We start from the raw sequence: 26,941 nt of genomic DNA, 5'->3' as shown, positions 1-26,941 counted from the left end.
GCAGCTCTGTGATAAGATATTATAGTTATTTTAAAGACACTGAACAAATTTCACTTCAGCATACAGACATCTTAGACAACTTCTTTAGAAGGCTGATCAAGCTTTAAGATTTCAAAAGATGTTGCATCAAATTTGTCATGCAGAATGGATGGTTGTTTGTTTTTTCACTATAGAAGACAAGACACATTTAAACAGACATGAATAGTCAGATGGATGAAACAAAACACAAGTAAATAGAGTAACACAAATTGAAAACCTTTCAAATTCAATTTGCAGTTTGATTTTTAAGTACAACAACTAATTCATCATTTAAAAACATAATAACACTAACACATCCCTAATTAGATGTATTATCATTTAAATTAAATTCATGTTTAACTTTTATGTATCAGTTTTGGATTTCCAATAAATGAACTCTGCAAAAGTCTGTCATTTGGGTGGCTCACTCCAGGCTCCACTGATGTCGCCTAAATTTGCCCAATAAAATTACAAGTATATCATTAAGTATATTAGATCATATGTTCAAATGAAGCAGAGTTTTGGCCCTGAACCCTACGTTACTTCCTTTCTAACCAGAAGCCAGAGGTCACTGTGTGCTCAGCTGAGAGCTGGTATTCTACCCCTCGCTATTGAAGTGAGGCGGTTCACTGCGGTACCTGATGACAATAGGATATGTAATGTCTGTGATCTGAAAGAGGTTGAAAATGAATTTAATTTTATGTTTTATTGTTCACAGTACGAGGATTTAAGGGTTCCCTTGTTTGATGAAATGCAAAAACAAAAAGCTGATTTATTTTGGGCGGATGATGGCCAGAAGTTGGAGTGGTTATTTAAGACTGAGGTTTTTAAGACTGCTAATTTTATTTTCAAAGCCTGGAATAGAAGGCAATCCTTGCTCTTTAAGTGAGATATATCAATGGACTAGATTAGGGGTCACTGTCCTAATCATGAGGACTGTTGTATTTACATTCTACTATTGTACATTTGTTTTGTATCTTGGTTGTTTCCAACTTGTATGTTTGATCATTGTTTCTGTTTTTGAGATAAAGTGTCTTATAAGCCCATAAGGGCTGGGCTTCTTTGAAGCATGACACTTAAATAAAGAAATCAAATCAAATCAATCAAAATATATCTTACTTGCTTTTGAGGCTCAAATAAACAAACAAATCCATCGTTTCCTTCAGTTGTGTCACATATTTTAAATCTATAATTAATGACAAAATGCATCAATACAGCAAAACAGGTCATAGTTGAAACTGTCAGTTTCATATGGATGTATTTCTTTGCCAGTGGATTACATGACATATGACTGTTTTAGTTTCTCCACATGCCACGGGGCGTCACAGGCTCCTTGTCCCCGCCTAGGTCACGTGCTCATGAGTGGCGAGCCAATCCTGAGCGAGGACGGTAAACAGCTGACTGTGAACAACAACAACACACGCACACACACACACACACATACACATCACCGTCCCCTCCTGCAAGTGGTGGTGTGTAGTAGACTCCTGCACGTAGCTCACTAACTCCTGTGATTGCTGGTGTGTGAGGGCCGGTGTCTTTCTCCGGCTCTTATGCAAGCTTAGTGTGTTTTGGTGCCTACTGTAGAAACAGGGACGTGGAGCGAGTTTCCCACTGAGGAGGAGACCTGCAGCTTCCATTCCCAAAACCAGCCGCAGAATGGCACCGTCCCTCATCCGAGCTTGCCGCAGTCTGGCTCTCTCGACGTGGCTGCTGTCTTTCTGTTTCGTGCACTTGCTGTGTCTGGACTTCACGGTTGCAGAGAAGGAGGAATGGTACACTGCTTTTGTCAACATCACCTACCTGGACCCTGTCACGTCGGAGGTCAGGACGGAGAAAACAGAGTGCGGGCGGTATGGCGAGCAGTCGCCCAAGAGGGAAGCCAGAGGTCTGGTGCTGGTGCCGTCCACCCTGCAGGACAGACAGGCGTGCGACCCAAACGTCCGGTTCCCTCCTGTCCCTCACAACTACGCCTGGGTGGCGTTGGTGGCTGCAGGGAACTGTACATACCGAGAGAAGATCCGGAACGCTGCAAACCTCAACGCCTCTGCAGTTGTCATATACAATGTGGGCTCCAGCAGTGCCAACGACACCATAACAATGCCCCATCCAGGTAAGAGACCACCTGTCCACCTGTCTTCTCCATCACGATCCCTGTCCAGTCCTGTAATGTGATGTCATTAATCAGTTGCGTCTTAAGTCAAGGGCCAAGATGAATGGTTTCACACCCTGCTGAGGTCCCAGAGCAGCTTCTGCATCTGTGTATCGGCTCAATAATCAATTAGTTTCCTGGTAAAGTAGAAAAGTGAGATTGATCCCAAAGTAGACTCATTATCACCTGCCATAAATCTGCTGAATCTTCTGCCTGTAGAGCTTGCTGAAGTTTCCTCTCAAATGCAGGTGCAACAATTAAAGGCTTTGTAATCTTATACTTCACTTTATCAGATATGAACACGTTTTCCAACATTACCTTTTTTGTATTTCACAAAGGAAGTCACAAGTTCTCAAATTCTAAAGGCTGTCCAAACACAAACAGACGAACAGTCCAAAAGTTTGATAAAAATGAGGAACACTCTGATTAAAGAATAAGTGAACAAGACCACATATCTGATGCCAGCTTTTGGCACTTGATATTCGGTGCCGCAGACGCATAATGTTTGGTGCCAAATCGGTATTGGCATCACCAGAGGATGCAGTCTCTAATATCACTGAACACACAACTTTCCACTTGCATTGAGAGTACTTTCACAGTTTAGTTTCGATGCTTACACTGTGTCCAAACAGAGGGAAATGAACTTAAAGAAGAGGAATCAATTCTTGTGAAGAGGAAGAAAAACAACAAAGGTGAAGCACAAAGACTTGGAAATGAATTTGCACTTAAGGTCATTAAAACAAGATGACCAAATAGTTTTCCTTTCTTTGCACCATGTGTCCAGTTTCCTCCTAGTGTGCAGAGGCAGTTGCCAAAAAACATTGCTCCATTAGTGTTCCTGGTTTGTTTCTAAGCAGTAAATGATAACAGCATGTTCACAAGAAACAGAGAAATGCTTGTCACGACATGTGCCAAGAAGCCCACAAATGGCAAATATGTAACTCCAGACATTTTTTTTTAGCAAAGTCTGTGTCAAACAGAGAGCTTCTCCTACACAGCTTCCCAAGTTTTCCTCACAAATATTAATTTATGAATTAAGAAAGGGCCCACTATAGTCAAAAAATACAATTTAAAGTGTTGGAGACAAGCTCAGGCTGCAGACTCACACGTCAGTGACCTGTCGAGACAAAGCCGAAGAATATCAAAAACCCATCTTTGGACTTTAAGCACCAAAACAAACATTTAACACCTGAAATGTGGGAATAAATCATGTGTAAACAACAGACCTTTTGACATAATCTATGCAAAAAGGTCCTAAAAACACAGACCTCAGATCAGGTTCTTCTAAGGAGAGTCACATTTCCTTTCCTTGTTTGCTGGAGGCAGTGCAGGCCGATGAATAGATAATTGGACAAACACTTGGCTGTTGAAACAGCACCCAGCAGAGTTATTTGTTTGCAGCCAGTAAATAAGATATTTGGGTCATAAACAAAAGTGTGGTCATGTTTTTATGTGCTAAATATTTTGAGGTAGAAGAATGCACAGTGTACACGCCTATGACTAAGTTCACACCCAACATTTTCTCCCTCTCTCCTTAGAGCTCTTTATTTTGGTAAGAATTTTGCGATAGGATTTGTATGACAATACAGGGGTGATGTTTCAATATATTGCGATATATTGTGATGCTTTTTTTAAATCTAATTTTAGTGTGGCCTTTGTGACTCTGCCTGTTTCATTCTTTGTGTTTACAGTAGCGATATGTTGTTACCTTGGAAAGGAAGAGTGTAATGGCTAAAGATAGATTACAATACGGCTATCTAGCAGTTGGGGGTTAAAACACAACGCAAAATTAACCAACCACTGCTACAAAATCTTTGGATGTAAATTCATTCATTCATTTTCTGTAACCGCTTATGCAGTTGGGGGTTGCCAGGGGGCTGGAGCCTATCCCGGCTGACACGGGGCGAGAGGCAGGGTACACCCTGGACAGGTCACCACACTATCGCAGGGCTAACACATAGAGACAGACAACCATTCACACTCACACTCACCAGTCAATCCAACCTGCATGTCTTTGGACTGTCGGAGGAAGCTGGAGTACCCGGAGGGAACCCACACTGACACAGGCTCAGCACGGGGGGCTTCCCTACCCTGGATTCAAACCAGGCACCCTCTTGCTGTGAGACAACAATGCTAATCACTGCATCACCGTGCTGCCAGTTAAATTAGTAATTAAGTATTGATACAGTACCACAACACACAATATCATGATATTCAAATGTGTCAATATTTTCTTACACCAGATGTGAGAAGATTGGAATTGATAAAAATATTAATTTCCTTCACTTATCAGTGTTATTACTCCTACTCAAAGCATTGAGCAATAATGACTATGTCCCAACCATATGCACCCATAAATGAATACCTGCAGACACTACTCAGGGCTGAAGAGCTGTGATGTTGGTTGACATTTTTATTTACGGTTAATATTCTCTTAAAAAGCTTCTAGAATTGAGCTCTTTCTGGAAAAGATGCAAATACATTATCTATCACAGAGTATCAGATATCTTTAAAGTACCCATATTTCTGCCACTGTAAGGTAATGAAGATGTCAGACAATAAAAAAAATTTCCATAAATTCTACTTCCCTGGTTCAATGATCCAGGAAGTGATAGATAAAAAGATTTTTGTTCATTTGCTCCTCACCTGCTGACACAGGGGCCTGGATGCCAGTTCTACTTTGTTTTTTTCTGCTCTAAACAGAGCAGGCTATCATGCAGATACTCTACCTTTGCCATTTCACATAGTTTAGTTATAGCTCTGCTGTTCTTTATTCCCAGCTTGCTAAGCAGTTGTAGATAAGTTTTGTTTTAGAGTTAAACTCTCAATGTCAGCCTGAACTGACCTGTGTTATCTGTGAGAATAAGTTAAGGGTGTAAAGCCCTCGACAGTAGCTGTGAGCAGCGCCTTCTTTTCCACTCGACTTGTATTTCCATTGGAAATGGGCTCTCAGCTTGTTGCTAGTTTTCATAAAGGTGTGGCTGACCAGACCACTACGCCTGTGCCAGACAACAGCACAATGCATGACAGCTGTTGGACAAAACGATCTGTGCAGAAACAGATGTTCAAACAAAACGCTCACAACACCTGACGACATAATGGTCTAATTGATTCCAAGACGTTTTGAACTAAAAGGTCCTTTTGTACAGAAGTGTCACAGGCACCTGTCATGAAAAGCAGAGAATTTAAATTTTATGCAAATACCTCTAAAGCTTTTACTCAAATTCAGTGACTTGTCTCAGGAGCAAGTGGAGATCAGAGCTAAAAAGAAAGTGAATGTTGGACTTACATTCATCAGGTGACCACATACACAATATGACATGACACTGTGAATGATGAACCAGGCTTGCCCTGCCTCAAGCCATGACATATATATAAACTGAGACACTTTAAGAGATAGAAACGTCAGCCAGGAGAGGTGTGATTACAAAGCTTTTAAAGACAAGGAACAGAGAGTGAAGTGACACAGGAACAGGACTTAATGTGTATAGACTGAATGTGAGGCTGCCAAAGAAAGACTGGAGCACTTTCCTGTCCAGAGCCGACACAGCAGGGCTATAAAATCCACAGTTGTTGGAGCCAGAAGCCTCTAAAGGCCTGACTTTATTTAACCCTTCCATCTCAAGGCTGAGCGGTGTCAAAAGATACAAGTGGAGATACGGCCAGGTCAGATACTGTGGGTTTATCAGCTGTGAAAGTGTGGGGTTTATTTCACATCACTGTGAAGCCTCACTCAACAAAAGATTCGAAGCAAGAGGAAACAGATAGCCTGGCTCTGTCTGAAGGTTAAAAATCACTGCCAACCAACACTTGGGGTGTCTTTGTTTAATCTGTAGGCCTACAAACAAAACAATTATTTGAAGGGGTTTCCATAAGACATAACTATAACATGACAGCTGTTATGAACATTTAGGAGTCTTTATGAATGTTTCAATCCAGTCACAAGAAAAAATGTTGGCACTGTGCGTTTCTGCAAACCATGTATATGTTACACACGTCTTTGTTAAGACAACTTGACATCAATTAAGGCAACATAACCTGTCATAAACACATCACAGCAGGTCTGATTATCAAACTTAAAGAAGGATTTAACATTACATTAAAACTGTGTCATTAATGTTTTCATTGACCTCAAATACAGTGGTACAATTTGAGCCTGTCATAAAATTATCTTTAAATATTATAATACTCTCTACTGATTTTGAATACCCAAATAATACCAGTAGATAATTAAAGAGATCTTTTATTACTATTGCATCGTACATTTTGTACTTCAGAAAAAAAAACATTATCTACTTGGGTTACCTGTTCTTCTTCAAACAGAGTGTTCTGACATATTCTCAGCACGTACATTTTGTGCTTTCAGGGAATAAAACAGGATTGGACAGTGTAATTAAACTTAATGACCTCTGTATGAAAAGTCTAAATTGTACCTCTGTAGTTGAGGTCATGGAAAACATTTATGAAACAATTATAATGGATGACAGCTAATGACAAAACCTGTCACATATGACATTTAATGTAATGTAACACATAATACCATCTTTTAAAGTTGATAATTGGGCCTCCTTTGGCGTGTTTGTGACAGTTTATGCTGTCTTGAACAATGTCAAGTTGCCTTAACAAAAAAAACAACAACATTGAACATAAACATTCGTGAAGATGCTGAGTCCCCCATGTTCATTGCAGGCAACATGTCATGGCTATGATGGGCCAAAATATAGGCTACTGGATACGGCCTATACCATCTTGCTCTGGTGATGTCAGTTGGAGCCAGAGTCTGCGCAGAAGTGATCTCTATGGTATTGAGTTCCAACCATCTGACCAAACACAAGCAGCCTATTGATTGTGAGCACTCGATTGACACATAGAGCTGTCAATAATGATGTCACACCCCCTTTTTATAGCATCAAATAATGTGTTATAACCAATTTCCAGTAAAAGTAATACTTGAACATACATCAGCATGATAAGAGATATCTAAAATGACAGAAACCATCTTAGGCAAAATTTTATTTGACGTGCACTTTGAGTTTTATTTTGGTCCATGTCCCATCTGCTAACATGGAAGGGGCGGGGTTTATGATCTATACTGCAGCCATAACCAGGGGGCGATTGAGATGTTTTGGCTTCAGTTTTGAGGAGCTGTCATTGCGTCCATCTTTATTATTCACTCTGCGGCCATGACAGTGTCATGACAGTCTTACGCACACCCATTTAAATAAAGTGTTACTGAAAAATAAACTGTAAAAATTATTGTTTTATGGGGGCTACATTCTAGACTTTGCCATAGAGCAGGAACTTTCTGGAATCAATGTTATTTCCTTGTAGCTGCTCAGCACCAAGTAATAGTCTGGGACGCAACCCCTGTGAAACAACAGCGTTTTGTTTTAACACTTCAAGTTATGTGTTAAATACCTTGTAGAGCTGGTGGTGGGTGGATTTTGTTACTGTTAAGGGGGCGTGGCTGTTTCCCCTTGTTTCCAGTAATTAAGCTAAACCAATCTAAGATAGCTGACTGCTGTCTTCAGTTTTATGTGTACCGGATATAAGAGTCGTATCAACCTTCTCATTTTACCCTCGGCAAGAAATTGTATTTCCCAAAATGTCGAAGTAATAAAATAATAAACTTTATTTATAAAGCACCTTTCAAAACACAGTTACAAAGTGCTGTACAATTAAATGAAACACAAATAAAACACAAGAAGAATAAAACAGATAACGTGTCAAAAAATGTCATCTAGTAAAAGGTAAGGAAGGCCAGAGGTAAAAATCAAGATAATAAATGTGCATTAAAATCAGTTAGATAGCAATAAAATAGACAGACAGCTCAGATAAAGTCTGGATGTGCTTTCCGATCGAAGTATGTTTTTAGGAGAGACTTAAACAAAGCCAGTGACTCAGACAGCCTTATATCATCAGGCAGGTCATTCCAGAGCCTCAGGGCCCAGGTGGCAAAAGCTCTGTCCCCTTTTGTCTTCAGCCTGGACTTTGAAACAGACAAAAGATCTCTCCCAGAGGATCTCAAACTACGTAAAGGTTCATAAGGGACTAACAGGTCTGAAATGTAATCTGGAGCCAGGCCACGAAGAGCCTTAAAAGTAATCAATAAGATTTTAAAGTCAGTCCTAAAACAAACAGGGAGTCAGTGTAAAGACGCTGAAACCTGTGTGATGTGGTCGCACTTCTTGGTTTCGGTTAAAAGCCTCGCGGCTGTGTTTTGAACAGTCTATGGTCATTGCAAGATTTTTCGATACAGTCTTCCTTCAGTCACCGACTCTGAAGCTTTGTCTGATAAACTTGCATCAGTAAGCCAACTGACTGTCAGATCTAGATTAGTGCATGGTGGTTAACAAAGCGTTTACCAGTTAATTCTGTGGTAATCTGTGCCTCGGTGTTATCCTCTCCGCAGCAGACCAAAAGCCTGTTAAAGAAATTAAATTCCCAGCACCGAACAGGTCGGTGTCCACTGAATTAACTCTTTCTGTATTTACTCCTGTTTGTTTCCACATATTGGGCACAAGTGGCTCTGCAAACAGTACCGACCTTTTTCACAAGTTCAGCCTCAGTCTCAGACGTTGCCCTCCTCTTTTAGAAGCAGCTATTTTTGTCCGCTCTGCGTCACACTGAAGAGAAGAAGGAGATAAGAGTCGAGGCTTAGGGAAATCTTACATGCCTTGTACCTCATTTCTGCTGGCTATGGAGCTAAAGATGGCCATACACGGGCATTTTTTAAAGTCCACAGAGTCTGGAAGCAACAGTTTTATTCTTGAAAACATTTGCCTGTTGACATGAGATAATGTGGTTTATCTTCTGTTTACAGAGGCAATTGTTGCATCACAGTGTTTCACCCTCTGCACCATATGGTCATGCCTAATAAAACCATAAATCTGCAGGTCAAGAGCGTGTGTATCTGAGGTTACACATGTGCAAAACGAGGTTTACACAACAGTTAACATTCATACAAATGCCTTGTCAGGGAGTGATGAGAAATTATTGTATTATTGGGGAAAACGAGTAATATATTCCTAATCCATCTATTTTAACATTCCTTTACAGAGACTCTGATGATGTCCTCCAACCACATGCTTCCATATTTAAATCTTATTTCAGACAGAAAGATATAAAAAAACTTCAGTGGCCTGAGAGTTTGAATCCACAGTGGTGTTCAGCAGCGTATTACCATCTGTTTACTCTCCAAACACAAGCTTTTGTTTTCTGTCATTGTAGCGGGGTTTGCTTTAGAAGCTCTGACATACATGCTCTCATTTTGAGGGAGCAGCCACCGTAATACAAGGATAAACCTTTGTGTTAACACTGGAGATAGTGCCAGCTGGATTATTATGTGGCTGTGGATCTGGCTGTTTTGCACAGGATGGTACACATGAAGTGTTTTGTTCCCATTTCTACCAGACACATAACAAATTGTGAAATGAAGCATTTATTTAACTGGAGAATGCTGCGTTTGCCCTAATATATTTACTGTATTGTGTTCTGAAACAAAAATTACAACCAAATTATTGAAATCTTGCTGAATCCTGCATATGCATGAAAATAAAGCAGTTTAACAGAGATGATTCTGTTCTGACTTCTCGAACCAGATCATATAAAATGTAGCAGATGTGCAGATTTAACAACAAACTTGTTACATAAAGGGATTTATGAGCATGATGGCAATAATGCATTGCAGCTACATCCTGAAAATGAAGCATATCTGTTGGATTCAAAGCCTTTAACTCCTCTGGAAAGCACAAAGCACCATATTTTCTGTCAGTCTCAGTACGTCTGTGGCAGAATCACCCCAGACTATGATGGCAAAATAACTCTGTGCATCTCTGTTACAGTGCATGAGGATTTATTTGTATATCAGGAAGAACTGTTAGTGATGGCAGGTTGAAAAAAAGACTGTTTATGGTGAGTGATAGAGGGACTGAAGCGCCGCAGCCACTGTGACACTGAGCCGCAGTCATAAACAGGCAGAATATGATGTAACAGTAATCAGACTGTTGATGCACTTCCTGGAATCACCAACCTGCCGCTGTACGGCTGAGAGGGTGGAGGATTGCTGTTCCCTTATTGTGGAAATTACCAAGTTGTTTAAAGGGACAGTTCACCCCCATATAAAAAATGCTTATTTTTCCTCTTACCTGTAGTGCTATTTATCAGTCTAGATTGTTTTGGTGTGAGTTGCCAAGTGTTGGAGATATCAATCGTAGAGATCTCTGCCTTCTCTCCAGTATAATGGATCCAGATGGCACTGGGCTTGTGGTGCTCAAAGCATCAAAACAATGCATATGAAAAACTCAACAGCAATGTCTCTTTCCAGATATTAACACCGTGTTACTCAAGATAATCTACAGACCTTGTTGTTTGCAGTTTTATGAAGGAACTCTTTTCTTTTTAAATACACCTGCCAACTGTATCAGAGTGCAGAAGGTAGCATGCATCTACTCATGGGCAAGAGGCTTGTGCTTATGACAGTGTGAGATGTAACATTAATGGCGTCCTCCTGAGCTTAGCTGTAAGGTTAGCTAGCTCAGTGGTGCTAAATGAGCTAGCAGTAGATGTACGGGTTTTTTTGGTTTGTTTTTTAATGAATGGGCAAGTAATGGCAAAACCATTTGACCTCAACATATCATTGTAATCTCTGTGCTTCTATTTTTGGTTACGAGTTAATCACCAATGTCAATACTTACGTAATGAGCAAAATATCAGGAGATGATATCTGCTTTGTACATTTATACTTTCTTTGGCTTTGTGTAATTGGTAAACATTTTTATGTTTGTGCACATTAGAACTGAGATGATTAGCTAATAATTGATTCATTGAGAAAACTGTCAGCTATTTTGATAACCTACTAGTTGTTAAAGTTAATCATATCACGCAGAATAATTCACTGTGTCCAACTTCTAAAATGTAAAACTTTGCTTCTTTTGTCTGTTTTGTGTCATCCTAATCTGAATATCGGACAAAACAAAACACAACGTTAATTTGAAGGGGCATCCTTTGGCTCTGACAGATTGTGGTGGACATTTTGTGCTTTTTTGTTGCTAAATAAACACAAATAATCAATTAATGGGGGAAAAAAAACATCAATATTTTTAGTAAAACATTGTAGGAAATATTGATTGTTACATAATTTAGAATTTATTCTGTGGCAGCATTTATTAAATAAATGCTCGCTGACATTCTCCACCATTTTGTATGAAAAGTTTGATTGATATGATTCATTTAGGGTTTGCATTCTCCACCATTACATATGTAAGATTTGTTTGATTATAAACAGTTTATTCAGGTGCCTACATTTTTCACCATGAATACTGTAGGGTTTGATTAGCTCAGTATTAGGAAAAAGTGACGTTAATAAGAATTATTAAACATAACCACTTTAATTACTCGTCCCGCGATATAATTTCATAGTCAGACTAATAAAACCACACCTATTGTTGATCAGACAAGAATGTTTAACGCACTTTGGGGAAATTATTAATTATCAATTGTCAATTCAAGTAGAGCTCAAATAGCCAGGATCTTTGCACCCGTAAAGTGACTGAATGTAATCCTACAGAAAACCAAGACAACGACTTTATAGACAAACATTTATTCTAAACTACTGACACAGGAGACCAAGATGCAATACACCTAACAACAGACAAGACAATGAGTAAATGCAACTATGAGTGGAATGAAATGAATACAGCGATGCTAATGAATGAATGAATGAATGACCAGAGTGAACCAGATGAAGCAGTGAGCAATGGTGAGATAATTAACAGAGGAAACTTTAACATGGACATGTTAAAAGCACCACTCAACAGCTGAGCGGCATGGGAAGCAAAAAGGGAAATATCTGAAATCTTAGGGGAAATCCTAGTTTTATCTGATGCTCCCTCCCATACTTATTACACTACGCATCAAACCCCATTACAGGAAAATTATGTTGTTTCACCTGAGTTGTAGCAGACCAGAAAGAAGATGCTTTGGAGGTGGAAGAGGAAAAAGCAGCATTGCTCCTTGGTGTGAACTGCTCCTGGTGCTGTCCCACGGGGCAGCCTGCTCAGCTGGTCCTTCTCTTCTCCTCGGTCGAACTTCTTGGAGCCTTTGGGCACTTTTGGGTGTTCTTGAGCCCACATGGCAACTTTGGCTCGGGTGAGCTTGGCTCTCCATGTCGGTCATCTTCACACACCCAGTGTGGGCATGCAGGAGTCTGCCTTTCTTCAGTCCTGACCTTGTTGGTCCAGGACACAGGAGCTAGGCAGACCTAGTGGCATAAAGTTCTTTATGTTGGGTTCTAGCATGTTCAGCTCTGCTCAGGATGCAATCAAATTGCCAGCGGGGCCACGCTGGATGGGGCCCAGAATGGCCCGCCGGCTTCTCAAAAGATCTTCTTCTGCTATTCTTTCATTGTCTTTTTTTTTTTTTTTTTTTTTAACTTCTTTAACTTTTTATAGTTGTTCAAAGGGGTTGAGACTGGCAGGCAGGCTCCGGCCTCTGCGCTGTGATTGGCCTTGCCAGCTGTCTGTATCAGGCTGATGTCCAGTAGGAGCAGTTCACTGTCACTGGCAGGACATTTCACCCCTCCCCTCCTGTACCTTTGCTACTTTAAAGTTTAATTTACTTCAGTTGCTTCCTAGATAATTAATGAAGCTTGGAACATTTCTAGTCCTTCCATATTTACCAACGTGGCGCTGTCTGCTATTGAATGGTACCAAAAACACATTGTCTACAACAGGATATTACCAACTTATAAATAAGTGGTCAACAGATACTACTAATTCAGATTTAAATGTTATACATGGTGATCATGTCATAACATCATATATATATATATATATATATATATATATATATATATATATATATATATATATATACATGTGTATGTATATGCACTGAAATAGCAAGAAAGGTGAAACATCAACATACAGTCAACACACGTTGGTTCCTGGAATCTGCATTTCTGTCTGTCCTCCTAAGGAAAAGACAACTGCAGGGAAAGGTGGGTTTTATCACATTAACATACACACAGACATCTGCACCATAGGGGTCATGGTGTCAGAGTGGCATCTCAGCTTGAATCTTCTTCCATGTGGCTGAGTCTGTCTCTATGTTCGTTTCCAGAGTTTGTGACATGTCGTAAACTCTCCAGCCACATCGGGTGATGCGGGGGTTATTGAGGGCTTATCAGTTGAGTGAAGGTCCATCTTTGAAGTGACCCAGTGGTTGGTCACCAGTTCTTCTCTGATGTCTCTTGAGTTTATGCAGGCCTTGCTATGGTTGTGAGAGGATTTCTGTAAACCAGGATGCTGAGGAAAAGTCCATTAAGAAAAATTGATTGACGCCTTTATTTCAAGCCGCCTTAACCACTGTAATGCACTTTTTACTGGCCTCCCAAAAAACACCACTGAGAGACTTCAGCTCATTCAAAACTCTGCAGCTCAGATATATATATCAGGCCAGTCTTAGAATTAATTTTAAGCTCCTCCTCCTTATACACAAAGCCCTACATGGGCTGGGACCGAGCTACATCACTAACTCCCTTGTTAACTATTTGCCTCCAAGAACACTGCGATCCTCTGCTGCAGGTTCACCAGCAACAGCTGGAAGAAGCCTTTGTTAATTACGCCCCAAAGCTATGGAACACACTACCTATAGATGTCGGGGAAGCCAGCTAGCTAAATATTTTAAAAAGGAAGCTAACAACGGTTCTGTTGACTTTAGCCTTTAACTAACCTTGACTCTGTTTTAAAGTGTTTTAAATGTCCTTTATGTTGAAATGTCTTGTCTGTTTTATGTCCATTATGTCTATTTTCATATGAAGCACTTTTCTTGTATGAAAAGTGCTATATAAATAAAGTGTATTCTTATTCTTCTTATTATTTTGTCACTGTGTGAAAAGTTTGTAACATTTTATAAACTCTAGATTTGACACATGCAGTAACATTCCTGTAAAGAGCAGGATGTCTGTTAGCTGTTAGAGGCAGAAGGCAAAGCTTATCTGTGACGTTAGGACACTGAACTGTTGAGAGGCATTAGCCGAGAAGCACCGTTTAATACTAGGACCCCCTGATGGGAGTTTTTTCTACCATGCAAATTGTATTCTGTAAAAAACAGTGTTCCTCCTGGACATTTTTCGGGTGCAGAAGTTGAAAGAAGCTCTGTGACTCTGTAATGCAAAAGCCTTTGTCGTGCACTAGTAGCAGAGAAACAGAAGGTTGCTTGCAGGAAGCCTCTGACAAATAGTGAAGCTTTAGTCGTTCTGTCCCGTCTAAGCTCTCTTCAGACTGAGTGTTCACACCTGCTCTGCTTTAAGGCACAACTCTTTGTATGCCAGGGTTGAATGTTAGATGTCTGGCTACTTACTGTGTAAAAAGAAATTTAGATTTCTTCAAGTGAACAGCATTTGCATATCCTTATATGTATTAAGGAACCAAGGCTGCATTTTGGCATCAGTATGGTAAGGATATTGTAAGTCTGATGCCAAATAGATTCGGATTGTAAAAAGACTGGAATAAAAAGCTACAGCCAAAGACCACAGCTATGTGAATGAGCTTTGAAAGAAACGTATTACCTTTCTGTTATTGTTGAAATTCATCTACTAAACTCTTAAACTGCTACCTCCTGTGTTGTATGTGCCTGCAGGTACAGGAGACATTGTGGCCATCATGATCCCAGAGCCTAAAGGTCGTGAGATTGTGGCCCTGCTGGAGCAGAAAATCAAGGTTACATTGTACATCACCATAGGAACCCGCAACCTGCAGAAGTACGTGAGCAGAACGTCAGTAGTGTTTGTCTCCATCTCCTTCATTGTCCTCATGATCATCTCCCTCGCCTGGCTCGTCTTCTACTACATCCAGAGGTTCCGCTATGCCAATGCACGGGATCGCAACCAGGTAAGACTGTGTGCCCTTTGTTTAAAGAATATGACTCCCTGAGCGGAGGGATACTGACTATGTCTTGGTCTCACTCTTGACATTGGTCTTTGCATTTTTCCATCTGGTGTTGGCTCTGTGAGACTGTAAGGCGAGGCCAGAATTAGCCTGACAGTTGGCCGAACAGAGACGTGGCGAACCAGTGAACCATCAACCAGCTCTCCGGCCCTTTGAGCCCACAGTACAAATACTCCCCATCGCCTTGTCTTTATTATGAATGGCTGCCTCTGACGTTCTTGTGACGCCTGTAAAGACCATTCATCATCCTGCCTGTTATGATAGGTGCCGGTGCCGTGACAACCATTGTTTGCGTTTTCACTTTGAATTATGCTGATTTATGTTCAGCCATATTGAACTAATCTGCTCTCAGTTTATTTCCGAGGCAGGTCAGGAAGGTGCTGATGTGTCTTGCCTCTCCATTCTCTGAAGCTGTCGCCAGCTGCTTTTCTAATATTGCTATCACTATTTTCTTTTATACTAACAAACTTCCAAAAAATTCTCTCCTTTCTTCAGCCTTGATACATACAGTATATATTTTTTTCGCTTATAAGTATGTGGATATTTGCTATTTGTTCTATTGCTAACAGTCTTCAGAAAATCTAAAATATTTTGTACTTTAAACTATTAATGTTTTTATAAAAACTTTGAAAACTGGCATAAATGCCCTTATTTGTATAGTTCTATTTTTTGTCATTTGACACTATGTTCTTTTTTTAAAAAAAAGCTTTCATTTAATGTAAGTCAAGACACTGTGATGTGACTGTTTATTAATGATTGCTGTTGTTCTCTGACAGGTGATGCTCATCAGAAATGTTCAATTCAATTCAATTCAATTTTATTTATAAAGCCCAATATCACAAATCACAATTTGCCTCACAGAGCTTTACAGCATACGACATCCCTCTGTCCTTTGGACCCTCATAGCGGATAAGGAAATACTCCCCCAAAAAAAACCTTTAACGGGGAAAAAATGGTAGAAACCTCAGGAAGAGCAACTGAGGAGGGATCCCTCTTCCAGGACGGACAGACGTGCAATAGATGTGGTACAGAACAGATCAGCATAATAAATTAACGGTAATCTGTATGACACAATGAGACAGAAAGAGAGACAGAGACAGAGACAGATGCAGGACAGACGGTAATGACAGTAGCTTACAACAACATTAATGAAAGTAATAATATTATAATTAATAATAATATATTAATATCTGATAGTATACATGTGTGACAATAATCATATGTGTATGACTAATGACTAATGATAACAGCAGCAGCAGGAGGCATCTGGCAGGACCACGGCAACAGCACAACCACACACGTCACACTGTCCAGGCACCGCTGCGATATGAGTTAACCTGCGAGACAGTGGAGCACAAAGGCTCCGGAGAAGAAGCCGAGTTAGTGACATCCAGAATGGCCGAGTTAGCAAGATGCAGTAATGTTGAGCCCTCCAGTCCTCTGATTGGTTAGTTGCTTCCACTTTGGATATATATATATATGTATATAAAATGTTGTGATGCTGCCTGAAATGCCTGATGAAGGTCACACCGACCGAAAGGCTCCTTAAATAAAATGAAAATAAGAGAGTGAGACAGTGTGCAGGAGCCTTTTTTGATTTTACTAACAAACTTAAAAGCCTTTGTTAATCATTTTTCTGAAACACTGAAATGATCATATCCCTGCCACAGTCTCAAAAGTAGACATGAAAAGCATTCACAGATGTATCCTGAATTTACACCTAATTAACAAGATATTGTCATTAAGAGACAGTTTGTTAGCTTCAGGAAATCTAAAATTTATTTTCAGACATATTTGCACGCTACCAAACCAACTGGCATTCCTTTACTCTGACCCCTAGCCTGGTAGCATTTTTAAGACCACTAAGAGTTGAAGTTGGATACTCTGTCGACTTACGTGATTTCATATTCTTAAAATCACATTGTATTAAAGGCAAGTTCATTTGGGTGTCTGTTTTAAGACACTCACACTAGTCTAGTGGTGTCTAGTTTTTCCCCGCAATCTGTTCATTGATATCTTCCACATAGAACAGATAGACAACACAGTAACTTTTGGTCAGTGCAATAGTGATAAAGTAAAAATTAATTAATTAATTAATTAATTAATTAAAATATAAAATTTTTGGTCAGTCTGCCTCCTCCTAATGTTGCTTAAGTACTTAATCAATCATTCAGGGATATCTGGGAAGTCCAGCTTTGGTATATGCTCAAAAAAGGGGTCCCTAACCCTACAAAAAGTTTCTCATGAAGTCCTACATTATGGACCAGATTCTTTCCAGTTTTACAAAATTAAGAACTTCCCTTATCCATAGAGTATGGGTAGGAGGTATTGAAGATTTGAGCAATGTCAAGCATCCAACTAATAGGCTGACATACCATGCCAATTGTGGGGGAAGTTTTCCTCTTAATATTCAGTTTAGTACAATTTGGCATTGTCGGCAGAATCCCAACAGAGACACTGGATGTGTCAAGTAAGAATTATTTTCTTTTTCTTACCCTGTTTGCTGCTTAACAGGATCACAGCACAGGAAATTGGATATCAAAATGAAAACTTCCACATCAATTTAAGGGTGTAAAGGAGGAGGAAAAGAGAGTGGTACAGTGGGGGAAACTATCCGAACAATGCAATCCTGGCATTGGGCTCAATCAGTTCGTGGATGTTGGCTCTCCTCTATTAATTTACAATAGAACAAATGTGTAAGGGTGAAATTGATGAGTCGCCAGCCTGCAAATGATGCTTGACCTTGTGAAATTTCATGTTGGTGCACATTCACGTGAACATGTACGCCCATAAAGGCAAAGTTAAACATTTCCTGGATGATTGTTTTCAGCTGATGTAAACCAGTCTGCAGAACTGACAGTGTATTAACAGACCAGTGAGATAGTGCATACTGCTGAGTCAAAGACTGTTTTATCCACTATTAAAAACCCACTGGCCGTGTCAGTAATAAAACATTTTATCTACAGAGACGTTTGGGAGACGCTGCCAAAAAGGCCATCAGTAAGCTGCAAGTACGCACCATTAAGAAAGGAGACAAGGTAAATGATGTTCCTCACTCTGCAAACAGGAACTTCTCAAGCATTTCTAAATTTACAGAAGCATGTTCATCAACATGCAGGACATGATTTGAATCATACTGTACTTATTTTCGTCTGTTCTGTGTTTTAGGAGACGGAGTCAGACTTTGACAACTGTGCAGTTTGCATTGAAGGTTATAAGCCTAATGATGTTGTGAGGATATTACCATGCAGGTGAGCTTTGTGTTTGGTCTTTGTTGTGTGTACTGTAATTTAAAACTAGGTGTGTCTCTTTGTTGAAAGCATAAACTCAGCACATGCACCATGGTGGCTGATATTTACACATTTCACAGAGCACTGCAGTCATTTGTTTTCAGATGTTTCATCTGTGCACTGATTTCTTGTTCCGCCAGGCATGTCTTTCATAAGCACTGCGTAGACCCGTGGCTACAAGACCACCGGACGTGTCCCATGTGCAAAATGAACATCCTCAAAGCCTTAGGAATCCCAGTAAGGTCCTTTTGATTAATTTTTGTAACTTTTGCCTCATTTATTTTGACTACAACACTCAAAGAATGCATGAAAGTGCCTCTAAAGACGTCTTTGACACGTTCCAGCTCAACGCAGACTGCTCAGATGACGTTCCTCCAGACTATGACACATCTGTCGGCGGTCCACCCACCAACCCCATCAGTGGGGCGAGTGATATCACAGTTAACGAGAGCACGGTGGTTCTGGATCCTGCTGGAAGAGCGACAGGCCTGCAGCAGCTCCATCCTGATGAAGAGACAGAACTTCAGGCAGGGGAGAGCCACATCATCGCCAGCAGTAAGCACAGACTCAGCAGTAATGACCTGACAGCCAGTGAAAAGGGATTTTTGACGCATAACTAAGCTGGAAAGTTTGGACAGACAGTTTTATTCCAGACAAAGTTATCAGCACATGCGCCACAGTAGGTGTATTTCTCTGTGTCCCCCCTCTTTAGCCCAGTGAAGCTGCACCTTTTGACTGTTTCCTGTTTTCTGCTGTGTCATGAGCTTGAAAATATTTTAGGATATAGAGGAGTAAAACTCTGCAAAAAGAAACAGATGAGACAAGCTTTTTTTGTCCCCTCATCCCCAGGAGGAAACTAGTCCTAGCAGTGTGCTGGTTCTGGTTTTATTCTGCTTTTTTACTTGTCATTTGAGGCCTGAAATGTTTATTCTGAGGCCTAAATCAGGCCAGCAGCCACCTGGTCAGTGTTCCCCACTTCAGATCCTTCTGAGCAGCGCAGGAGGCTATGAACAGTGTTCCCTTTCTACAAAGCCACAGCCTAGCCCATATAGACTCAAATATTTGTTGTGTTAAAGAATGTTGTACATTTTAGCACCTTATGCAAACGCCCGAGGGCGGTTACTTTAACTAACGACTGTTAAACATCTGCTAGCTATCAGCGCTTTATAGTGTGAGCACATGCACATGCTCATGCACGTGTTCTCTCTGCCATTTAGCAACAGAAGCCAAAACCTTTTCCCAGAACAGAGATGAAGCCAGAGTTTTAAAAGGTTTTCAGAGATTTGAGTCACAACACCTATTCTATAGCTGGATGAAGGAGTAAACGGGGAGGATTTTTGTTTTATTTATTAGTTTTAATAATATAAAGAACAGGATAAAACATTCATCCTGAGAAAGAAAAGGTCTCACTTTTGTGCCAAATGAGTAAATCAATGAAACATGCAATTCAGCATGGATGAAACATGAGTTTAACACCACCCTGTTCTAAATTTTACAAGTCACTCCTGGTCGATCCATCTTGATTTAATTACACCTCCCAGTGATTTTGTTGTTGTTCCTGCTGTCTTTCTAACCACTAAGACATCTGGTTACCGGCAGCGATGGGTTTATGCTTAAATCTTCATACAGTGTTAGAAGATGTGGAGAAGCAGAGTGGAACGGTAAAGAGAAGATGAAGTGCCTGAGTAACGAGTGCCAAAGTCCTGCTGCACAGCACAACAGACTGGCTCCAGCACATGCACACTCTCTGCTTCCAGGCACAAACAGAATCCACACACACACTCACTGTAGTTGGAGACTCAGTCCGTACAACCGACAGTGAGCCAAACACACATTTTTCCTTTTACTTCTTGTTTGTGTCTTTTTTCACTGCAGTTCTTCTTAATGTCACTTTAAAACACATGTTAGAGAAAACCCTGCCTGTATCTAAGACAATGTTCCTACTGTCATGGCTGCATAGGTGTAGATTTTGGGGCAGGATGCAGGGGACACGTCCCAATCAATATTTAGAGCATGTCCATTTGTCCCCACCATTAAACACTTGAAAGGAGCAGAGGACTTTTATTTTGACAGAATTACACAGTGAACTGATGCTGAAAAATTCACCAGGATGCAGAAAATTAAGTGTTTGATGCTCTAAATCTTCTGGCAGAGTACCCCAGAACCCTGCAGAGGTTGGTTATAGTAATTGTACTGTTAAATAGTGTTTTCCATAAGTGTTGTGAGCGTAATTTGTAAGCACACTGTGTTTTGAAAGATAATTAAATTAGCTATTTGTATTGAAAAAAGTAGATTTAATCATTGATGGGGAAAGATGAAACTAATCATTTCAGTCATTTTTTACAGACGTTTGCCGGCTCCACCTTCTTACATGTATCGTTCTGTTGCTTTTCTCTGTGTTTTATGACAGTAAACTAAATATACTTTGATTTTTAGGCTGTTATATAGTGGAGTAATGGCGTCATGAGCAGAGAATGAGGTCACACTACCGCTCTGTGTGTGTGGTAGTGTGGTGTGGTGTGTGGTGGCCACATGTGCATGTCCATGCATTAGCCTGGTGTGTATCCCACTGGCTAGCACATTGCTGCCGCTTTGCACTGGACTCATACAGCAGTTAGCGCTGATATTGCAACAGTGTCATCGTGTAAGTGTGGCGCCCACCCTCCAGTTCCCTACTGATTGACACTATCAGCTCTGTTAGCACTGCTGCTATTGTTTAGTACTGTTTGTGGAGTTAGCATCATTAGCTGCTAGCCACAGGCTCAGTCACCTCCCTGTTGAAAACGTTGTGCAGACAACTCATACCTTTTGAATATCACAGAGAGCCATTCATTGGTCAAAACAAGCATTTCGAAGACAATACTTTGGGGCCTGGGAAGTTTTGATGGTCAATTTTAGCTGATTTCTGACATTTAATGAGTCACGATTAATCAACAAATTGAGAAAGTAATTGTTGGTTGCAGCCCTATCATATTAATAAGTTTTGGCTTTAACATCATGTGAATGTTACAAAGCAAAAATATAAGTCTAACCTTTATTCAGCTAAAAAAGTTCATCACTGTGATGCAGTACTTTCCAATTTGCCTTAAAAAGACAACTCTTCAAGGCACTCTGTGCTGCGAGTACAAAGAGTTATGTTTACTTCTGTGTGCTTGACAAGCAATAGATCAGCTCGCCACAAGCAGGTTCTCACCTCCAGACTAATTAGCATGTAAATTAGACGTGATTTGTCGAATGTCGCAGCTGTATTGAGCCAAAGCAGACGATGTCACCGACAGGCAGTTAGCATGAGATGAACAAGCCGATCTGTCAGGATTTCTGCTGCCGAATGTTGGCAGTGATTGAGGGCCAATTGTGTTGCGTCTTTAGCCTGAATAATGAGCGCTGTCGTTAATGGTATTGCAGCTATCATTCTTTCAGGAGTCAGTCATTTACTGGGTGTGTGCTGCAATTAGGGTCCCAGAAACAGACCTGATTTATTGCTGGATTGAGGGAAAATCAGTTTAAGTGTCAGTGAGAGGCATTCACCCAAAGAATTCAAGCTTCTTCAAAGTACTGTAGAATATTGTCCTTGTTCAGAGACAATGATATAACTGCACCCCACGTAATGATTTACTTCCCTCTCCCCTCCTCAGGTGAGCACCAGCCGCCGCTCAGCAGTGATTCAGACACCTCGATCATCAGCGGCGTGGAGGTTGGCATGTCTGATGTAGACCAGTCCACACAGCAGGATTGTGATCGGCCCAAATCCTGAGCCAATCGACGCTGAGAAAATAAAGCATGAATCCCCAGGTAAAGGAGGACAAAAGTCAGACAAAGTAACCGGGGGCCCCCCAGAGATTCGCCACGTCTTTGGCCCCCTGGAGGACGTGACTTCTCAGAAGATGGGCAAATGAGCAATACAACATAGCAGGACAAATCACCCAATTCTGTCTTTACTGGCTGAAAAACAGATCCTTCCCTGCATCTGTGGATGTGTTGCTTGCTCGTTTTCTTGCAGTCACACCTCACCATTTTGTTGGTTTGACTGCCATGGCAACCAGACAGCCAATCACAGCTGTCACATTGTGGTGGCCCAGTTTTTGTCACACGTAATCCTTTCACATCCTTAAACCTAGCATCTGAAATACACATACAGTAACTGCTGAGATGTTGGAGTTGGTTTCTCTTCACTCTGGCACCCTAAACCTGCTGCTGGACACAATATGAGCACGGGAGCAGCAGGGCGTTCTTAACGCCAGATTGCAGCTTTAATTATTGTTAAAATATGTGCAGATTGTGTGATCACTGCCAACATGTTCCGGAAGTAAGTGTAACTGATGTGATGGATATATTGCACGTATAGAGTCCCTGACAGCTGGTGTGAATTCCCACCAGCAATTTTTCAACTTCAGAGTTGTTAATATCCCTTGAAAACTTGAAGCATAGGTCTTTAACTTCATGTGGTCATGTGACATTTAAGGAGTCGGGATATGTATGCACACGTTATGCTGTAATTTCTGAATTTCTATATGTAACGCTTTCTGTTACTATTTTTGTGAGACCTTCATTTGTAACTTCTATATTACCAACTGAACCTTCCTGTTGTTGAGAGAGGAAGTAACCAAACACAAGGTACTCGTTTCTGTCCTCACATTTGACAATCATAGCTTTCCTAAAGCAGTCTGAAGTGATGTCACCCACTGCCCTGCTGAGACTGCTGCTGATTTACAAGTTATCACAACACATGGCGCCGGTGATCGCTCCCTACTGTCTGTCAGGAGGGAAGTGTTCATATCTGTGTTCACGCCGCTGCTAAATACAGCTGGCAATAACAGTTGTCACTGTCAGACTCTGGCAGCGTGCGCATAATGTAGACAAACTTCATGCACTTGTCAAGCCAGCCAAGATAAATATGTCAACAAGTCTTTGTGCCAAGATTGTCAGTAGTATTTTAGACATTGTCGTTGGTTCTCATGCACAGTGATTTCCCCTAGCTGTTAAAGAGACAGGCACGGCACTGAATCTGTTCATGATGTGAAACCGAAGAAATAATATAGGGACGTAGGATTGGATGGTTTATGTCAGTTAATAGAGGGACTGTTTTGGTGGTAAAGAAGGGAAATATGCATTGTCTGGCATGGTTAGGGTTTTCATTTTAGGAATTTAATATTCCTGCCATGGGATTATTTAAGGCATGAAAATGTGAACAGTTGTAGAATAATTAAGAAGTGTTGTTGAGACTACGTCCACACTAAGCGGGCTAATTCTGCAAAACTACATGAATTCGACAAAGTTTTCTGGTTGGCTGGGTTATTGTGACACAGTGACTGAATCAGACAATAACACTGTAGATGAGTAATCCAGAACAACAAAGTGTTGAAAATAAAATAATAATATGGTTCAATTTAATAAATTAAAGTGGACATTATGTTTCTTAGTTAGCAAGAAATTATAACAGGCACCAAGATTTATCCACCCTTGTTTTAGTCCTACGGCCTTTATTAAGAGCTGGTGTCATATCAGAATGTGCTCCCCCGGTGAGTAGTGTTTTCCTCGTGTTATTGTGTAGCGCTCCCCTCAGTGGTTATGGTGAGGGCTGAAGATTTGGTTCACGTTTCGGTGCGGGTAAACATTCATCGACACAACGCCTGACTTTAATTGTTCGTGGCGACCATGCCCCTGACCATTATTTGGCTACTGGTTTTTATTTAAGAAAATATGGTAGTTTCAGTTGGTTGAACCTCTGTTATGTCCCCTACCACTCTCTTTGATCACCTCTAGTGTTAAATTCATAAACATAAATCTAAGTTAATGACAACAGCTGTGGTATTGGCTATAGTGACATTTAAAATGAGTCACTAGTAGTGACAAACCATAGTGGTGCCAGCAAGGGAGGCCACAGTGGGGCCATGGCTCCCTTTATACAAATACTGGCCTCCCCTGGCGAAAATAATCAAATATTATTATTACATTTGAGAGGCCGTGGTGTGTTCATTTTTTAAGATGAAACTAGACGACTGAAGGCATCCACTGATACCTGCCGTGTCGGCATATCTTGTCGGAAGGGGGCTAAATAATGCTCCAAATTTAGGCTAAAATATTTGCGAGGGAAAAAATGCCGTAGCCATTTTTTAAAGGGGTCCTTTAAACTCTCACCTTAAGATATCTGAAAATGGGTTTTATGTTTACCCACCAGTCTCCTCTACACTCAAGAAAGCTTGTTCCCAGTAAATGTTTTGTTCCTTACATTCAGTATACTCCTTAAAATTAAATCTGTATGTTTGTCTTTTTAAGTAAAGCCGTCTATCTGAAGACAAATGAATCGCCTAATGTACAGATACATAACACATTAAAACAGGATTATTGTGGAACTCAAAATGTTAACTGTCAGTATAAGTGTATGCACATTAGATGATAAGTAATATAAACTGTAAGATAAAAAATAAAAGTAGATCAGTATGTGATTCCCTAACTCTCCATATTGAAATTGTTTTCAGATAGTCTACGTACGTACTACAGACGCATCATAGAATTCGTGAAATTCAGCTTTGCCTTTTACTTCTGATGTGACACCACAAGATTTTCAGTGGCGCCATCTGGCCAAACCCTTTGAAAAATTTCTGTGAGCGCCACTGACGAACCTACAGAGAGTTATCACCCAAATCTGCAGAAAACACCAGCTGTGTGTGGACGGGGGCCATACAAAGGAAAAAAATGTTTGTTTTTAAAATGTAGCTGGCTTAGTGTGGACGCACTCCTCAGCTCCTGTAGCAACGCTGACTGTTACTTCACATTCAAGAACTCATTCTTTTCTTATTGTTGTTTTGTTTTCGTCCCGTAAATCACCTCCTCATGTCATATTGAACAAGGTCAGTAGGATCTAATACTCGACAGGATCTGTTTCCTGTCACATTCCTGTAGACTTGCACACTGAAGAAGCACAGACGATGGAGCCAGTGGAAATTAACTGGAGGTTTTTTACTTCCAGTCATTGTTTCCATTGTGTCCTGCAGCCACCTGGGACTCTGTTATATAACACGCACATGTCCACACTCCCCTGTTTGGGTCAATCATTGAAGAATTGTTGAATGTATGCGTAAATGTTCCAGCGTATCATGAAAGTGTTAGTTTAAGGAGGGACTTGCTGTAATTCTTTATTTCTTTTAAGCATTTTGTGAGACTGTATGTTGTTGGCTGTAGCGGCTTGATACCCATAGACACTACTATCTAGATGTGTGTTGCATCACAGAGAGTCGGTAGCATTATATAAACATTTATGAATGTACATTTTTATACACTATATATTGGACAATGCAATGGTAATAGTGGGTTTGATATAAAGCCTGGTTTACCTCTAGCTTTAGATATTTTTTGTTGTGGATATGAAGGTGGATGATTGTGATTCTTGCCAGCACATTATAGATGCAGATGTTTACAGCCAGCCTAATCTGGACCTTTAAGCCTCTGTAAGTCGCATCAGTTCCCACGGATAATGAGACAGCACAATACATACGATAGCCCAGAAGCACCCAGCAACATCAATATCTGTTGATCTCTTTGTCTTTCCTTGCATGCTTTGAATTCACGTGTCTTTCTTCTGTCATTTGTTGTCTTTCTCACATGTTAACATAAACACTTTGTCTCTGCCCGACCATTTGTTTGGTCGGCATAGTGACAAGATAAAGCACAGCACATCTGTTTTCAGTGCCAGATCACTTGATTCTGGCTCTACTGCCTACAACAAGTTTAGTAAAAGCTGGATTCAAACTTATTTTTTACAGAGAAACTTAAAGATGATGTGACCAAGCTAAAAGGTCGTCTCTCAGCTGTATCTGTTTACAGTCTTTCAAAAACAACTCCTTTGCAGGAATAAAAAGAAATCAAAGGAAATTTAATACACAAAAGACCTTGGTGCACTCCACATAATGACATTCAATGTACTTATGAAGTAACTCAAGATTGTTGTCCCTAATTGCACCTGCAGCATTGTGTAACACTTTATTTTGGGCTGTGTGTTCCTAATAATTTCCAACAAGTCTCCAGGAAATGACTAGCCTGTGTGCCTGTGTGCCAATATGAGCAAATGTCCTTAAAGCAGAAGTTTCCAAAGATTTTTTTTATTTGCACACACATAAAATGGCTTAAAATCCATATGGTAAAAAAAAAAAAAAAAAAAAAAACCTAATAAATGTGTCAGGAAAGGTCAAGACGCCACAGGGTTAAACAAACAGACCTCCCCTCAACTTAAAGAGAAAAACAAATAATGACAGAAAAAAGAAGAAAAGGTTAAAAAAAACCCTCATATATTAAACTCCTATAATTCAGAAGATACAACAAAAGATATATGACAACAAGAAGCACACTGAGCAGAACCAACTAACCAATCTGCACAATAATCCAATAAAACAAAGAAATACACAAAATCAGTTCATCTGACAGGGACTGTGGTTGTTGATCAAGAGGAAAAAACTGTAAACAAGCCAGAGTTAGCCTAAAAGTCAGATGTGAAAAGGCACCTAAAATAGAATAAACAGCCTATCTTATAAAAT

General features: G+C 40.3%; 1 protein-coding gene across 1 annotated transcript; it reads left to right on the top strand.

Annotated features, from left to right (window-relative positions):
• The first annotated feature begins 1,469 nt into the window (after positions 1-1,469).
• On the top strand, positions 1,470-26,581 carry rnf150a (ring finger protein 150a). Its single transcript, XM_049571758.1, has 7 exons — positions 1,470-2,131; positions 14,813-15,063; positions 18,087-18,158; positions 18,289-18,371; positions 18,551-18,647; positions 18,755-18,965; positions 22,046-26,581. The coding sequence occupies exons 1-7, from the start codon at positions 1,678-1,680 to the stop codon at positions 22,162-22,164; spliced, it is 1,287 nt and encodes a 428-aa protein (XP_049427715.1). The 5' UTR covers positions 1,470-1,677; the 3' UTR covers positions 22,165-26,581.
• Positions 26,582-26,941: the final 360 nt, after the last annotated feature.

Source organism: Epinephelus fuscoguttatus, linkage group LG3 (genome assembly GCF_011397635.1).
Source record: "Epinephelus fuscoguttatus linkage group LG3, E.fuscoguttatus.final_Chr_v1".
In the NCBI taxonomy this organism is placed as follows: Eukaryota; Metazoa; Chordata; class Actinopteri; order Perciformes; family Serranidae; genus Epinephelus; species Epinephelus fuscoguttatus.
The sequence above is the reverse complement of the archived record's forward strand: the minus strand, read 5'-3'. Positions and strand labels throughout refer to the sequence as shown.